At 45.3% G+C, this 18,702-nt stretch overlaps 1 protein-coding gene across 1 annotated transcript in view; it reads right to left on the bottom strand.

Annotated features, from left to right (window-relative positions):
* Positions 1-706: 706 nt before the first annotated feature.
* Positions 707-18,702, bottom strand: part of LOC125742508 (glutamate receptor ionotropic, NMDA 2B-like) — a 61,597-nt gene continuing 43,601 nt past the window's right edge. The window contains 8 exon segments of the mRNA XM_049014578.1: positions 707-7,541; positions 10,243-10,481; positions 14,579-14,766; positions 15,221-15,381; positions 15,567-15,796; positions 16,886-17,011; positions 17,459-17,612; positions 18,486-18,660. Of these exon segments, the coding sequence (XP_048870535.1) occupies positions 5,046-7,541; positions 10,243-10,481; positions 14,579-14,766; positions 15,221-15,381; positions 15,567-15,796; positions 16,886-17,011; positions 17,459-17,612; positions 18,486-18,660 (3,769 nt within the window). The 3' untranslated portion in view covers positions 707-5,045.

Here is an 18,702-nt window from a genome sequence, read left to right as displayed (position 1 = left end):
CCCCGAGGAGAGGTTTGGGATCCGAAGCTGTGCTCTTCTAGTCATCCATCAAGACATCACTGACTTTTCGGAGAGCAAAAGAAATTCTTGTTAGTTGTTACTGTTGCATATTCTAATGTTAAATTGTGTTGCTTTTTAAGCAAATATACACTTACAATCCAGACAAGTTTAAATATTTTGACTGCAGTTTTCTTTGACTTTTGCACTGTGTTGTACAGCAAAGGGTTTATGTCTTTTCATCAAATGTGGCGAATATTTACCTCCCATCTAGCAAAGAGTGGGTAGATCAAGAGGGTATGTAGTAGCCAGAGAGAAAACCAAAAGCCTCGAAAGAACCGATCAAAAAGAAGAGACAGAGTTGGGGAAGAGCAATTGCAGATATATACAGTCATACGAGAGGCTTTTAATCAACAATTAGACATTTGTACAAAGAAATGGAGAGATGTTTCTGTTTATCATAAACCAAAATTACTGTTAGTTAATGGAAGCTTATAGCAAAATTTTAAAGATTAATTAAGAAATATATATGGGACTAATGACTCTTGTCAAAAAATGAAGTGAAAGCTTACAATTAGCACTGCTTAATTTGAGGACAGTCATTTGTAAGTGTATTAATTATTGCATCTATATTGTGTGCTTGTAATGTAAAGCATCTATTTGTTAAAAACGAAATAAGAGACTATACGTAACTTGATCATTTTAATTTTTATAAAACATTCTCCACAACAATTCTTGACCATAAAATGTTACCCAAATTTCTAGGAACTTTTTTTTTTTTTGCTAACTTTTATATAATTTTTATTAAAAGGTAAAGGGAGATTATTTACATACCGGTTCACAAAACACAGTAATACAAACTGAACCTTCTCATGATTCCTCATTCACCCTCCGTTTATGTCCTGTGACACGCGCGGGCACGTGCCTGCCTCTCACCCATTCACAAGGGAAAAAAAGAAGACAGCAGACAGAAACAGTCTCAGTCGGAAAAAATGTAAAGATTACAAAATGCACCCCGCCGCTTGCCTCGTCAGCACTGAAAACGTAGTCGGTGAAAAGACAAAATGACAATAAAGGTCAAATAAAAGCTCGTCCCTCCCAACGACTAATATAAATGGCATGATTTATTCTCTCGTTGTATTATTGGTACAGTATCCTAATGCTCAAAATTCAAATACAGTTTACCATAATCTCGTTTCACACGCACGTCTGAAAAAAGAAGTAAAAGCTATACTAACAAAACACAACACCGCACATTAGGTTTTTAACTGCAAATGAAATATAAAAATTGCAAATGGTCCTTAATAAAACTATGTCTGTGTCATTGTGTACTTCGTATGTGACGTCACACACACTTATGCCAGTCATAGATTGCTATATATACATTTGACCCATTTTCATGTTGCCTGTAGCTCGAACATTTTGTCATGTTTTTAGGAGAATGACTACGTCAGTTGTCTAAATCTTAAATATATGATCTGGTTTATAGGCTTTGTTTAGCTCTCGAATAAAAATTTTGACAGATGGTGCTGCTGTAGTCTTTGCGATGTGGGACACTGGGACTTTCAGGCATTAAGGTAATTAATGTAATTAATGCAATCATGAAAATATAATTCAGGCAATGCCTGGAGTGTTGATATTGATGTATGATGTGAGATTACAAGAAATAAACCACTAGCATAATGAGAAATCACATAACTATTGCCAGTGAGTCGTTAAAGTGAGCTTTACGTTGTTTCAAGAGGTACACAGCAAGAACTGTTTCGCTGCCTGTCTTTAAATGCAATTAGAACAGCTGTCAAATTGTCGTCAATACATATATATACACACGCGCGCGCACACACACTTAAATGTTCTCTCGTTATATTTAGAGAGGTTTAAAAGGTAGCAAACGAATGCCATTCCCGAAATAGCAAACACAGTCGCACAATTATCCACACATACCCATTAGTTTTCACTAAAATGTCAGTCTGGAATGAACAACAAAACTTCCCAAGATTTCCCAGAGCTGATTGTCTAAAGAGTGTTTGATTGTGATTTTTTTAAATGGGAATTTACACATTTCTTACTGATAAAAAAAGAAAATAATGAGTGCATAACTTGTAAAATGACAAACGATTGCCATACACTATTGACAAAACAGGTTATGTGTATTGCACACAATCTTAAAGTCTGCATGAACACCCAGGAAAACACTGGGAGTCACGCTGACCGCCATGTGGACCCGGTGACGTCATTAGAGTACTAATCACAGCAGGTGTCCCCTTTTTGCGCTTCACTCCGAAGACGGGCATATGTCGGTATTCCCAAATCGCAGGATTCCCAAATCGCAGGATTCCATAATCCCTGCTGCCTGGTGCCACTTATAGAGTGGATAACAAGTGCTTGATTTATGGATAAAGCCACAAATTCACTAAATTTACCAAAATGAAATATGACCATACTTTTTGCGTTACATATATACATATATTTATAGATGCATATATGTATCGATATATGACCTACATCTGCATATATATGTTTATATATAGACTTTTTGCAGTGACTCCTAAACTTCACAACAATGCTCTATGCAAATCCATAATTTCTTTATGATAACAATGAAGTTCAGTCTTAAAATAAGTTAATAAAACATATTATAAAGGAATGTGATCCCAACAAAAGTACCCATAGTGTTATCAATAAAACCCATAATGTTCTATTTATTTTTTATTTTTTGTATTTTTCAAATATTTTTCATATTTATTCAACCTTTTATTTTGTGTAAAACACCATATGGAAAGTTACATCCTGACTGTCTGCTTATTGTGCAAAGTGAAAAGGTTTCTATATACATAAGCTCAAAGATAACACACTGAATCTTTAACTAGAACAATAGATGCCCTCACCTCCTCCCCATCTCGCTTTTGGTCATCATACTGTAGGTTCCAACACAGTTGTAGTATAAAAATTTCAACAACAGAGAGAGAAAATATTTCAAAATAAGTTCAAAGTACAATGGAATGACCCTGATTTAAATACAAGGCGCAATCAATTTCCATTTTAAAAAATGAAAACGGGTGGGGTGACGTGGCAGCGCAGTGGTGCAGTGGTGCAGTTGCCTCATACCTCTGGGATCTGAGTTCAAGTCTCCATCAGGGTCCCATGTGTGGGGAGTTTGCATGCTCCCCCCGTGTCCTTGTGGGGTTTCCTCCGGATACTCTGCTTTTTTCCCCCCCACAGTCCAAGAACATGGTGAGATTGGAGTTACCACACTGCCCATAGGTGTGCCTATGTGAGTGACTGGTGTGTGAATGTGCCCTGCGATGGGCTGGCACCCCATCCTGGGCCATTCCCTGCCTTGCACCCTTAGGCTCTTGCCTCCCCATGACCCTGAATAGGACACATGGTTTCAGAAAATGGAGGACAGGATAATGAAGAAGGGGTAAAACAATGCAGATTAACTAATCTATCAATGACTAGTTTTCTCAACATTTACTATTATTCTTACCCCGTCCCATTTGCCTCGCTTTAAAATCTACAAATACATATTTTGAGAACTTCTGACACTACATGTGGTTATTTTTAATCATCAGGAGATGAACTCCAAGCAAAAGAAAATGTGTTTTCAGCTGGAGCGCGGTGCTAAGATCGACACCTCACTCCACCGGCAGCCCTTAAAAAGACGAATGTAAAAAATGCCTGGCATTAAAAGCCCACTCTGGACACATGAAACCCAAAAGCAGACTCGGGGCGAATCCGATCCAGCTCCATTTCCAGTCCGATCCAGCTCACGCTAGCATGAAGCCCACGGGGCCACTGGCTGTGCTATGCGCAACATCTCGGTCCAGCCGCTTGGCCGGAACGCGTGTTCGGGTCAGTGGACGCTAGGTTCACGGAGTAAAGGGCTCCTTCCTGTGTGGTTTTCTTTTTGGTCGCTCGGAAAGAACGTGTGAATTGTAAAAATGCGTCTGAGCTAAATTGCCCTGTGTGTACGCTGATGTGTGCTACGGTGCTCAGCAGATCCGGGTCATATCTCAGACAGCTCTGAGGAGTCCGCCACTTGACGCTCTAAATCCTACTCATCTTGCAGAGGATGACTGGGTGTAGCCACCGCGTCGGTCGTTATCCAGTAACAACAGCGAGCTCGGCTCCGCGAGACCAGATCGTGTAAGCAACCTACGGACATGTCCTAAGCCCACTGCAAAGCAACACGTTTGCTGAAATTTATCAGGCAATAAGATTTGAGATACCATGAAACGTCCCACAAGATACAATTCCGTAAGTACAGTTCAGTACTGTGCAAATCATGCCTTTCACAACCTTTCACAACACTCCTAATAAGCAAATAAATAACTGAACACAGATCATTAATAACCATAATAATAATAATATTATAAAAATGTAACAGGAAACCCCATAATGTTGTTCTAACAGCTACTCGGTTTCAATTGAATTTCAGCTTCCTGCTATATCGGCTAACAAAGAATTTCCTACAAATATTTAACAGCATAAAATATCTCCATAAACACACAACTGAAAGCTATTTTAATAAAACATTGTTATTATACTCAATTTACTGTATTAACAATGCTAGTCACTTAATTATAGTCAGTTTACCCTGCAGTTTTTTTGAGTCGTAATTGGATTTCCACAGCTGACCAGGGTCAGGAGAAACTGTATGTTTTGGTGTCTTGAAGTGGAAGATGAGAAGAAGGAAGATGTGAAGAGCAGAGAAGTGCAGAGTAAACGCATGTCCAAGACAGTTCTACCAGTTTTGCCTGGCGTTCCTTCATCTTTTAACACCGTCGGTACCTGAGGCCAAGTTCATGGGTGAGTCTTCCCAGTGTTTCATACATATTTCATGGTAACATTTCAGCAGGTTCCTATCTGCATGCATCTCCAGGTGTATTCCATTGTCTGGACGCTCTGTCCTCTCCCAGCATTTTTGATCATCGTTTGTGCCCCTCCACCCCTGCAGATGGCGCTCAACAATTCCTTCATTCCCTGTCATTGCCACATTCGCACATCCGCCTCCTACCTCCCCCCCCCCCCCCCCCCCCGACCAGTTACACATCAGATTCAATACTGGACAACTTCTCATACACGTGCCCATTGCTGGAGCCGTTGAATGGCCTCTGTGTCTGCCCTCCCCCAAGGCTCTCCCTTGTTTGCAGGAGCTTGTTGTTGGTGGGGGCTCCATGGTGGTTCCCTAGAGGTCCCCCAATTCCACCCAAGCTGACTTCCTTGGGGAGCCTGGTGGGCATATTGGACATCACCCCTCCCGTGGCAGAAGTGGGCAAGAAGGAGGTCGCTCCCATCGAGCTCCTCAAGTCATTCCATTCTCCACTTCTGGATCTCATGAGCTGATGCTGTTGCTTTTTGACGTAGTGCGGTTTGGCACCATGTAACAGACACTGGTCATCGCCAAAGGTTGGAACGAAGGGGTTTTGGTTGACTTTGTCTGGGTAGAGGGACTTGGACAGGGAGTACGTCCCGATCCCTCCTCCACGTCCCCCACCTCCGTCACCACTCATCACCCCCCTCTCTCTGTCCCTGCTGTCCCTCTCCCCAAAAGACCGACGATGGAAACCACCCCCTTCTCCACTTCGAAACAGCCCGAAGGAGGATCCACTTTTTCCCCGGTCACCAAAAAACAACGGATCCCGGTCCCGGTCCCTCTCTCGCTCCGATCCCCCGTGCCTCTCAAACATGTGGGCATAGGGACTTGGACCCTCCATGAAACGGTCTTTGTCTTTCAAGCTCACACTCCTTGGCTGGGGCAGCATTCCTCCCATGCCGCGCCCCATACCCCCGGCTCCCATCCCCATCGCGCTGGCCTCCTCCTTCTGCAAGTCTACGAACGTGTCGTACGAGTGCTGCCTCCGCAACACTTTGCCGCCCAAGCCCGGCTTGCGCCGCTGCACCTGAGTCTGCGACTGGACGCCCGCCCCGCTGCTCATCAGTGCTCCCTTTCCACCCTCGTACTTGCCTCCCAGCGGTTCCAAAAGAGGGTTGTTGTCTTCACTGATGTCATACAAGTTCCCGGTCTTCTTGCACGAGTCACACCGCACACACGCCGAACTGGGCCGCCCGGAAACAGCACTGTTCCCGCCGCCGCCTCCCCCAGCACACGGACCTCCACCCCCTGAGAAGCTCCCACTCCCCCCAGTGCTGTGCAAAGGCACCGGTTTGGTCCCACAGCTGTGGCAGTTTCGACACTCCCAGTCTCCCCCTGCCAGCCCCCCACCCCCGATCCCAGTCACATTCTTTTCCCAGCATGCCTGTGTTTGCTGTACAGGAGTGGGGGTGCCGCTCTTACCCTCTACCTTCTTACCTTTCCCTTTCAGGAAATCATCCACCGCCACCAGACTTGTGCAGTTGGTCCCACCGCCACCACTGACTCCTCCACTGTTGCCCCCACCTACACCGGCAGGCCTGATTCCTCCGCCCCCACCGGGCACGTCCGTCAAATCCACATGCTCCCACTGGGGTATTGCTTCTTTTGGGCGGAACTGGTCCAGGTAGAAATCTCGCAGGTTCTCTTTGTCGCGGAACAGGTACGATGAACAGTTGCTGGCAGGGCCCCCTCCCCCTCTTTGCGCGTTCTGCTCCAGGGGCAGCAGGGGCGGGGAGGGCGGTCGGTGTATCGCGGGCCCATGGTAATGGTGATGAGACAGGTGATGGGTGCGTCGTCGGTACCCCAGTTCGATCTCATCCAGCTCGCGTCTGGACTTCGCCGATGCGGGCCTCTTCTTCAAGCTGTCTCGGTACTGCTTTCGTCTCTTGGCGTTCCCTTCCAGGTTGCCATAGGTGACCGTGTGGGTGGAGATGTCCGACACATCCGACCGGATGTTGCCATCCTCACCACCGCCACCACCGCCTCCCCCGCAGTACCGGTCATGTCCGGCGATGAAACCAGAGCTGGACGCCCCACCTTTGAAGGAAAACTTCCCGTAAATGTCTTGCTTGAACCCTTGACCGGTAGATGGGGTGTGTCCTACGATGAGGTCGAATTTGCTGTTGTTCCTGTGCGTCAGTGAGGCACGGGGCTGTGTGGTGAATATGGGCGCCACCCCTCCTCCTAAGCTGTCACAGTCAAACAAACCACCTTCTAGCGAACTGGCACTCCCCAGGCTATGTGGTCTGTTGGGAGGGGGGCCGGTCAGGCCCAGGTTCATCCCAGGTCCCGAGCCCGGGTGATGGTGCAGGTAGTGATCCTGGTACAAGTTGCTATCCTTCAACGGCATATTCCCGAACGTCCTCTCCACCTCGCCGATGTAGTCGCTGAACATGTTGTCCTCGGGCAGGTAGGGGGGCTTGCAGTCCGAGTGTCCGGCCAGGCTGCGGCGGTGCTCCGAGATATCGTAGACGGACGACTCGCGGCGGATGAAGTCCAGCGCACTGTGCGGGGAGCCATTGGCCCCTGAGAGCGAAGTCATGTTCTTGGCCGTGCGGAGCAGGCGCATGATGTTGGAGTGCGTGTTGTTCATGGCAGAAGAGGGTGAGTTCAGGGGTGACTTGGACTTCTCGATCTGGACCCCGTGGATGCAGCTGTAGATGCCCTGTTTTATACGAGGGGTGGAGAGATGAGACAGAGAGATGTTTACTCAGCGAGCAAATGGGACGCACTCTGCGGTACATTAAGTACTGCACTGAGCAAGACAAGCTAATTAATACAATATATATTCTACTGACAGCGTGGACTCAGACTGACAGTGCTTTTTAGAAAACCTCTTGGAGTTTTAGGTGGGGGCCTGGGGAAATGATTGATAATGACAGAGATGCTGTAACGGCATGGTTTTAACTGCCAATCAATAATTTTAATCAATGGGTTTAAAATTATTCCGTGCAATCCTGCCTCTTCATTTTAATTTTAGGTACATCAAATACACTGCAACTACAAAAGATGTTCCTGTGAACTTCTTTACTCCTAAAATTGCTTCTTTACACAAAATCAAGTATGTAGGTACCACAGCCACCAGAAATAAACAGATACTGAGACTAAGGGACTGGTAAAAAAAAAATAAAAAATCAAGACTGGAAGCATTCGAGAAGAACTGTAGGTAAATATGCACAGACAAGCGGAAAGTCAAATGATTCTATTTTGGGAATCGAGTGCTTAACAGCACCTCTGTAAAAGTTTTTTTACAGTCTCCATTTTCTCATGAACTTCTTTATGCCGGTATTTTACACTCCCCTGTCTATTTTTGCATCTTTTTATTCTGACAGTCCAGTCTGCATCGCAGCTTCTTTTTCATAACTTTTATGTCCCAGCCACAGTCGTCTCCTTCTGTCCAACCACCGGTGTGAGTATGGAGGGTCATCATTGCAAAAAAATACCATTCTGGGTCAAATACATTATTTCAGCATTTTACTGAAGCATAAAATCAATTTGTAACCAAAAACTTTGGAGGGTAGTTCACTAAACACCTGACCATTTCCTCTCCCAGCCGGTGTTAAGATGGCGGACGTTGAGGTTAATGAGAAGGACAGCCGTAATCTCGATGCAATGATTCTTCCTAATTTGCATCGAGCTTATATATTAAAAACAACGAGGGTGGGAGGTGTGGGAAACACCACCCACCTTAACATTGTGGGGTGGTGAGGTGGTAAGTCTGGATGTTGATGACTTGATCCCATGCACCGACTGGATGAGTCACACATTCCCGCAGCATAACCGAGGTTAATGCAGTTAGTCTTCACCAGCGAGTTTTTGCTTTCGTTTTTGACAGTCCAGGTGCATGGACTGATATTGTAGCACACATAAGACACAGTCGCAGTGCCACAGAACTGAGCCGTTAGACGCTCCCTCCATTTTTGCCAGTCCAAGTGCATGGACTGATATTGTAGCACACATAAGACACAGTCGCAGTGCCACAGAACTGAGCTGTTAGATGCTCCCTCCATTTTTGAGGTGTTGAAATAAAAACTGCAGACTGGTTATTAATGATGATGATGATCCCATGAAACGTAGAGGTAAACAGTAAATCAGGATGGGGGAGAGAGGCTGAGGCTGATACCAGTCCCTCATCATTGCAGGCCCTATTGCACGGCTCACTGAGCCAGAGGACCTGCTGCAAGGCACTGACCTGCATTGACCCCATCTCTTGCCCTTTTATCTATCCCTCTATCTTTTAGCCACTTATCCTGGTCAGGGTCACAGATCATTGCCTTTATATGCGTCGGTCAATCTCATTGGCCGTCCTAGGTGATGTCGGTCAGTCTCATTGGCTTATCCTCAGCGCTGAATTATTCACCCTTTCTACAAGTATGAGAACAGGTACCTCAGCATGTGTTAGCTACAGACACAAGAGCAAAGCTTGTGGACAGTGCACAGGGTCGGCCATTTATCCAGCAGCGCCAGACCTTGTTTAAGGGCAACGTAATCACTCCGTCAAGCATGGGATTCAAACCAGCACTCTTCTGATCACAAGCAACCTGCTGAGTCGCACACCCCTCCCATAAAACGTGAGCAGGGTTTCGTTTTTGTGAAAGGAAATTAAAAAACATTAATAATCAATTAATAATCAACATCGATAATGGATTATTTTAGCACTTTTGTTTGCATCTGCCTTTGTATCATGTGGTATATAGAATCATTTCACCGCTACAGGAAAACAAAAGAATTACCTATTGTTTTTTGTTTTGTTTACTAACAGATAATCAAGATAATGAATGCATGTCCCAAGGCTTTATTTTTAGTTTAAAAAAATTAACAAAAGTTTGCCTTCCCCTGAAGTTTATTTGAGAGCAATATTCTTTAGCTATCATAAAGCCTGGAGCGGTGACTGATGAGATAAGGATTCATTTACATGCAGGATTCCTCTGCTGGGCTGAGGCTAACGCATTATTTCATGATGCAAGAACCACGCGAGTGACAATCGACAGTCATGTTATTATCCATGACAGCTGCGGCGTGAATCTTTAAACACATTTCTGCAACATTACATTCATTATCAATTACCACTTATTCTCCACCACGGTGTGGCGAGCAATGCGAGAGGATAGCGCAGAAACTCTGTTTACCGGAGCTATAAGAAGCTCCATTTTTAGATTCGTTTTTAGCTTGGAACTACCCAAAGTGTGATGAGGGCTAAAAAAAGAAAATTACGAATGTCTCAGTACTGAAAATAGCTGTAATCTGATGTGACCTTGTCATCCGTTGGAGTCTGTCAAAGGAATTTCTGTTCTCTTTAATCTCGCGTAGTGCTGTGTGGGAAAACAGCGAAACAGCCAGGCTTGTGGGTTTCCATGGACACTCACCCTGCTAATGGAGAAAGTCATGCCTGGTCGGCCGGAGCAGACGCCCATGAAGCAGAAGCGAAGCTGCCAATAGAAGAGGTGCTCGCAGATGAAGGTGAGGAGGGAGAGCACCATGGCCGCCGCCAGCATGTAGAAGACCCCCGCCATGTTGTCGATGTCCAGCTGGCTGCTCATCACCTCGTTCTTCTCGTGGTGACAGATTCCCGTCAGCCACAGAGCCTCCAGCTCCTCCATCTCACCTGAGCATAGGTGGCAGAAGGTCCAGGAAGGGTGGGGGGGCGGGAGACGGGATGCAATTGGAGGAAGGCAAGAGAGAACGCGGACAAGTTGATGGAAAAGGTTGCGGGAATGGGAGAAAGAGTAGAGAGGAAGGAGATGAAAGTATAGAGAGCGAAAGGGGTATTAAGTGTGTCACATGAAAGGGAGCATGATGGGTAATAAGGAGAGAAGAATAAAAGAAAAACAAGTTAAAAGAGTAAAAAGCTATCTGTGCATTTGCCAGAATAACGCATTGTAATAAAAAGCAGATCCATTAAGGTTATGTTCTGTTTATCAGAGCAAGCAACCTTGGATACATGTTGGCCCTACAAGGCACTCATGTTGGAACCCTTAGAAAGAAATATACAGAATAAACATTGGGCACCTTTTCGGGAGGCAGCGAGGGGTGTAAGGTAAAATGAGCCTCAACGTGACGTCTTTCAGAAGCTCCCACTGTGCGTGTGTATGCGTCGAGCTTAACGCGCCATCGCTGCCAGTGTGCATCAGCTACCGGTAACTAGGCCGAACTGGAAGCGTCTGTGTCAGCGCATGACAGAATGACTTTGAAATCTGCAAGCGGAGCCCACTGAAGACAAGCTAAACAACCACAGGCTGACCTACATTCAGATGGCTGACGTGAACCGGTACCTATCTAACCAAATTCTGGGCCATTGCGGTGAACATGGAGTATATACTGCATGGTACTCAAATCACATGAATATCAGATGCGCAGTTGAGAATTCGAGTCAAGGCCCGTAATTTGAATAAAGTAGATAGACAACTGGTTTTATAAAATCCTTCCCATTAAAATTAGTAATAGCTTCCTGTGTTCATTATTTCAATTAATCACTGATTACTTAATCATTACAAAACAGAAAAGTTTCAGACTTTTTTTTTTTCTTAAGTATGTTCTCATTATTTGATCATTTGCCAAACAAACAAATACTAAATTAGTCCTAAGCTCAATTTAGATTAATCAAGCTCTTACTTGATTACTTGACGCACTAGGAACAATTGAAACATGATTAAATCACAAAAAAAAAATATGATGAAGCTTAGATGACATACGGTTTTATGTCATATTGCACCATTTGCGCCAATCAATTGTTCAGGGCTAATTAACTTTATTGTCAATGAAAACAAAATACAAAAACATTAAATAAAAAAAGTAAATAACCTTAAAAATAATGACACTAATGGTACCTTACCACAAAATATAATGCCTGCCTAGCAAATAAAAAGCTTTTACATCTCAATCAACAAAGCACTACCGCACACCATCTGAACATCCAATCTTCGTTTTTAAGTGCAAATACCATTTTCTCATAAAACAAAAAGCTGGCACGTCTTGAAAAACAAACCAGAAAAATACAAATCAAGTCACTGACTTAATCTGTGCCGTTAACTGAAAATACAGTTAATGTAATGTAAACATTTTCATTCTAGGTTAATATGGTTAAGTTTGAGTAAGGTTACCTATTGTATGAAACTGAGGCATAAATTCAGGCTCGGTAAGTTTCCTTTGGGCCCCAGTCACGCAGATCCTAATCCTAGCCTGTACAGTCTATGATTTGGATATTCACACTTCCTTTATGAAATCCCTTAGATAAATCTGAAAGGTTAAGTGTTCAGCTGGGACCCAACCAGCAAACACTTATGATTAAGAATCCCTGATCCAAAGTTTCAATCAAATGTCAACAACACATCCTCCGAACACAACATCAGTAAATCACACCTGCCAGTTTCTGTTATCTGCCATCTGCTGAATCCTGCATCCTCGTCAGCACGCTGCAGCTCTTCACGCACTCCTTCCTGAATCCTCTCGTTCTACACTGGCTGACTGGTCTCCCGCCTCTCCCCGTCCTGTCATTTCTAGTCTACACCACTGCTCTTGATCAGAGGCCTGCATTTATTCCGGAGAGACTCTGACCTCAGGTCCATCGCTTCCGGACACCTCCAGACATCCTCCACAGCATTACATCTGGTCGTTGTTCTGATGCTGATCAATGGGCTCCAAACAGCCCTGAAATTACTTTTGTTGCATCAGAAGCCACGCGGCCGTATAAGTAGTCCAGCTGCTTTGGAGTTTGGAAAGTGGGCCTTGCGATGCTGAAGGCGTCCTTTGTGATCTATACTGCGTATCTGTAACAGGCCTGGCCTAGCCAGAGACCGGAATGGGGCCCAGGAGGAGGAAAAGCCAGTTTCTCTTAAGGGAAAAACACACATACAAAGTTTGCTGAGCAAATTCGCAAGCTAAAAAGAACAAACCGGAATGTGGCCTTGACTAAGCGGAGTAACGTTGCGGCAGAAGCGTAACGTAAAGGCTCTAGCCCAGGGGTCTCCAACTCCGGTCCAGGAGAGCTACTATCCAGTAGGTTTTCTATCAAACCCGGGTTCTGATGAGCCACACCTGTTCCTGGTATTTACCTGAGAGCAGGTGAGGCTCATCAGAAGCCAGGTATGATAGAAAACCTACTGGACGGTAGCCCTCCAGGACTGGAGTTGGAGACCCCTGCTCTAGCAACACTTAGCAGGCCTCCGACATAGAAATCCTATAACAAATTCACAATTTTTTAAATTAAACCTTTTTACTTATTAATGGTCTCTAATAGGAATTCGACTGGAGGTCTTGCACCGAAATGGTTAATGAAAACCGCCCGGTAAGCAGAAACGAAACAAAAATCGATGCTCCCAGAAAAGGCAGCGCTATACATGAAAACCTAAGTTCCTGTACAATACCCTGGGCTTTTGTACTTAATCAGGAACAAACCGTTTACAGAGAACGGTGTTTATGTTGTACCTATAATTCAATATCACAGACACAGACAAATATAAGGATACTGGGCCCACCTGAAAAAGGTCAGGAATCCTCAGGATGCCTTTGTTGTCTCATACGTCACCCATACTCTATTATCCTTATGTATTAGCATATTAAGTGCTGGCTCACTATCCATTTTCTTGACTCAATAAATGTCATTGACTCAAGTGAGAGCCAGTCGGAGAAGTCTTCCCTTCAGTTATGTTGTGCTCAGTTTAAATATGTTGAGCACGGAATTCCAAGTAGTTACCTCTGGGAGATTGCAGGTTCCGTTTAAATTGTTTAAATTGGATTGTCTCCAAGTCAATACAGAATTCCGTTCAGCTATAATATTTGTTTGAAATATTATTTTTCCCATGCTCAATGAACAGACATTAAACAGAAGAATATATTTTAACGTTAAATAATATTAAATGTAAAGTGGAAGTACATTTTAAGCGTACACATAAGTAAACATCATCACCACCTTGTACTGGATAAGCAATTATGGAAGACAGAAGATGTCTAAGGAAAATGATTATTAATTACAGACTAACTATACCATATTAACACGACCTACATGAGAGTGGTCTGCAATGGCACATATAAAATTTATTCATTTTACTAAAACACACAAACAAATAACTTTGCAGAAGTGCAGTTTCCTTTCCTAATTTCTGTAAAGCTGGTGTACAATTTCTCAGCCGACCTTGAGAATGCTTGAGAAGACTCGATCATTAAAGTCAAAAATCACACCACACAGTATCATTAAGTCAAATCCACGTCGAACAGCGTAAGGGATTGTAACTTTTGACACCTGTCATGATTTATGCACAGAGCATGACATATACCCCCAGCTTCGTTCCATCGATCTTCCTTTCCTGGATTACGTACCTTAACCTGCAGGATTATGATTCCTGCCTTCATGCCCTGAACAAAATTAAAAAGATTCTTCTCTTTAAATCTGTCATTATTACCACTAATTAACCTCCAGCCATTTTCCTACTAGTCTACGGGCTGTACTTAGACAGCTGTTTCACTAGCTTCCCTCTGCATGGACACCGAGGATTTAATAAAGGGAACAGCGGCAATGAACTGAAGCGCAGATTTTCACAATCGTGTGCATGTATCCACAATATATCCCCCCCCAGGCCTTCTCAGCATGGTTAGGTCACCCTGTCACCTCTAATCAGTATCCATAGCAATTGCACGCCTGTTAAAACAGGAACACAAATAGAGGCTGAATGGTACAGGGTAGACACAGGTAACTCCAAGCCATACCATCTCCAAAGAGCTGAAGTATGGCCAGGTCAACTTGTCTCTTCCAGCCCGAGTCTTTCTGTATGGCGATACCATATCCAGTCGAGGCGAAGACCTTGCCGCTGCCGATGGTCACCAGTTTGCAGCCCTCGTCTCTTCCGGCCATATAGTTGAGCACCGCCGCATCATAGATGAAAGCATCCAGTTTGCTGACCAGAGAGGGAGGAACGAGGCCGGAAATGAGGGTGGATTCATCTCAAAGGGACTCCAAAGCTTGGCTTTGGTTCGGCAAATGCACCAATAATGGTCATAGGATTGTCATCTCAGTTGGCCAAGATGATTTTGCATTTTCTCACCATGAACGCTTTTAATGGAGCAACTGCAGGTTAGGTACCTCGCTGAAGGACACACCAGTCTCCCATGGTTCAAAACGTGAACCTTTTGGTTTATGGACCCATATCCTTAACCAGTAGACAACCTGCCCAATAATGGCCATGGCTCATGGATCTTAAGAGAGACTTTGATCTGCTTTGCTCTGCCAGGTAGCATGTTAAAATACTCTTTGGGATACAAGGCATCAATGAGATACAAGTTTCTTGCATTTCTCAATGTATAACAGGCACCCAAACAAAGCTTATTCCATGGCCGGACCTGCACCCTTACCCACTCTTCAAGCTCTGCAGAGCCTCGTCCACATTCTTCTGGTGGAACTTCACCATGTAGCTGTGCATCTCTTTGTAGTTGTTCCTGATATTCCTCTCTGTGCTGCCATTGGGCACCGTGCCGAAGCGGAACGGCGGGGAAAAGTCGTTGGGCCTTTGGAACTGAGGACACATGAAGGTGGAGCAACTGTCGGCTTGGAGCAGACGGGGAAACCAAAGAGGCGTCACAGGCCTACTTGTATAGTCATGGGGCTGCAGAGCATGCGGCTGAGCAGAGAGGTCGGTGTAGCTTCTCCCAGACAGGGACAGGTGGCAACCACTACCGGGGTTAGCGAGACGCGGCATACCTTTTTATCGCTCAGCCCGGAGACCTGGTCCACGTACTCCTCCTGGATCATGAAGGCAGCCAGATTGGCAGTGTAGCTGGCCAGGAAGATGACGGCGAAGAAGGCCCAGACGGACACCATTATCTTGCTGGTGGTGCCTTTGGGGTTCTGCACAGGGACAGAGTTGTTGAAGACCAGACCCCAGAGCAGCCAGATGGCCTTGCCGATGGTGAAGGAGGGACCGCCAGGCTCTGGGGGAGGGGGTGGTTGGAGGAGAGAGGAAGGGGAATGAGAAAAGGGGGGTTGCATCAGTGCACCAGGTTGGCTGTCACACGGTGTGGGACCTGAATGTGAAGCACTGGGAGCGAAAATTGGCAGCGGGCTGTCGGATGGTGCTGCCGTCATTTTCAGTGATTAAATAACAGCTTAAGTCAAAAGTATTTCACATGTATGTTACGGAAGCCGCATAAAAAAGGCTGCATTTTTTTCGCAGGGAGATCAACAGGCAGTTATAAAGTAAACAGGCTTCGAAAAACTACCCATGTGTTTAACCCTCATCTTCATCTCTGTTAATCACAAAGCAAGACGATCAGGCAGGAGCGTCGCTTGCTGGAAATTAAGCAAAGCAGGATTCAGGTCGAGAATGTGCTCGATCTCACGCGGAAGGGATACACAGTGCGGCGCAAAGAATATCGAGAGGTAATGATCGCCGGCTTAAGGATTGATAATGCTTTCCAAAACACTCGGCTGAGATCATTTCCACTCGGTTGCCTCTAATTAAGTGAAGAAATATTTTCAGGGCTCTGACTTCTTTTCCATACCAGGGAGGCTTCATGTTGGCTGAACTGTCGCTCATTAGTGCAATCTGTCACCCGCCTCGGCTTGCCAGAGGTTTTCAGTCTTACACCCATCATTTAAAATATCCCCGACAAGCCCAAAGAGTTCATCTATCAAGTTGATGCCGGACACAGGGGGTGCTGTGGCTATGGGCCGTCCCCGTTACACACTGGCACAATCACAGGAATCATTAAAGTGAAACGTACGCAAGATGTTCGACAATTATGTCAAATCAAAACCAGCCAAAATCAGAAATGGTTCACTTGGATGCAACGGACCGGATGAATGAGAATATTTGAGATGTTCTGAAGCTAACGTCAGCCTGCTTTTGCCCCCCCCCCCATCGTGTATGTGCTCGTCTGTGTGTGAGCATGTGTGTGTCCCCCACCCCGGCTCTCCCGCACCCACCCTGGCAGGCGCGGAGTGCGTGGGGTTTCGTGTGAATGTGTTCCAGCTGACGAGGGTGGCGGCCGGTAGCCCGGCCTCCTCATCGTGCGTCTCACCTCTCCCATCTGCCAGACAGCGATTGTACCCCACCGGGCTGAAGTACTCGAACACAAAGACGGCCACGGCTGACACGATGAGCAGCATCACGAACATCATCACCCACACATCAGCGCTGAAGGGCTCTGGGGGGGGGGGGGGGATGGGGGGGGGGGTCAATACATTGACCAGCTTTGTCTTAGCTCATAATGTACTACAAAAGAAAAGAATGACAGGTTGAAGAAATGCACACTGTGTGTGTGTGTGTGTGTGTGTGTGTGTGTGTGTGTGTGTGTGTGTGGTTCAGGTATACTTTACCTTGTGGGGGCCTGTTTTTTTGTTTTCCAGTTTCCAATTTTCTAAAAATCCATGACTGCAATCAAAAAACCAGGATTGCCAAAAGATTTGTATTTTACTTGGTTACTTATGGTCAAGGTTTGGGTTTGCCATAGTTAGGGTTAGCATTTTTCCCATAGAAATGACTGTGCGCACAAAGATATGATTACGGGTCTGTGTATATGTATGTGTGTGTGTGTGTGTGTGTGTGTGTGTGTGTGTGTATGTATGCACATGTACGGGCGCGACTGGCTCACCCAGGAAGGCCGAGGGAGACACAGTGCCGTTGCTACGGGAGACCATGACACTGATACCCGTTTCGATGAAGGGTACAGAGAAGTCGATGACCTCTGACCTCTCCTCATTGATGGTGAGGGAGCCCACCGCCATATGGGCATTTTTCACCACCACCTGTGAGTGAGAGAGAGAAGGGGGGGGAGAGGAAGTCAGGCGGAAGAGGTAGGTCACCCACTAGTCTCCAAATACTGACAAACAGAGGTGGACACAACACTGTGGATAAGGAAACAGGGGAAGGGAAAGTGGGTTACAGCAGTAGGTCAGAATGGCTGGAAATAGATACTCCAGCCCCCACTCTTCTGCAGCCACAGAGCTACAGAGCCCCCCCCCTCCCCATCTACAGGTATATTCAGCTGTTAATACCTGAGCCCTTCAGCCCTGAACTAAAGTAGGACAGACCGACTTGAGTTGTGAACATTTAGGTGAGTCTAAGTTTAGAGTCTCTACCGAAACTGAGAGGCTCCTTACCTTTCTATCTAAAGCTGCCTCTTATCTATTCCCTGTCAATCCCACTTCGAATTAAATTGTCCGATATCTTATATTTTGATAAGAGCGTGTTAATTTTGCCACTCCTCCGACACGACAGGCAAAACTTCCTACTCCACTCTGATCTCACGATAAAACAGCCCGACCAATGAAGCGTCAGGATATTAACTTTGCTGTTTAATTTAATCACCACGGACTGCAAAGTGATTCACTCCATTCAGCCATTTTCTGCAGGGCCGTTTCTGCAGCGTGATGTAAGTCACACTCATTTATATTAATATCCTAATTTAGGATTTTGCTCCCCAGAACGAGCACGTATTCGTTTGTGTCTGAAGCTGAACATCTAAATTACTCATCTTAATCTTGGAGGTTTCAGTAGGATTTTTCCACTATTTGATTTTAATAGCAATAAAAAAAAACATTCCTTCCATCAGCTGATAAATGGGGGGAGGGGGGGGGCGATACTGTGGGAGATTTAAATACCAGAAGAAAAAAACCAACCTCCCCAACCATGCCATTCCAAGTACCGTTGATCTTCTTTCCATGCTTCCCATTGGTCACCAGGTAGAGGTCATAGGTGAACTTGACTGACTTGGCGATCTTCTTCAGGATGTCGATGCAGAAGCCCTTGCAACAACGCTTGATGTAGATGCCAGCTTCCCCCCCTGTCTGATTGCTGAGAGACGGGGGGCCACGTTTAAGTGCAAGAGTCAAAAGG

The sequence above is a fragment of the Brienomyrus brachyistius genome, chromosome 5 (genome assembly GCF_023856365.1).
Source record: "Brienomyrus brachyistius isolate T26 chromosome 5, BBRACH_0.4, whole genome shotgun sequence".
NCBI classification, from domain to species: domain Eukaryota; kingdom Metazoa; phylum Chordata; class Actinopteri; order Osteoglossiformes; family Mormyridae; genus Brienomyrus; species Brienomyrus brachyistius.
The sequence above is the reverse complement of the archived record's forward strand: the minus strand, read 5'-3'. Positions and strand labels throughout refer to the sequence as shown.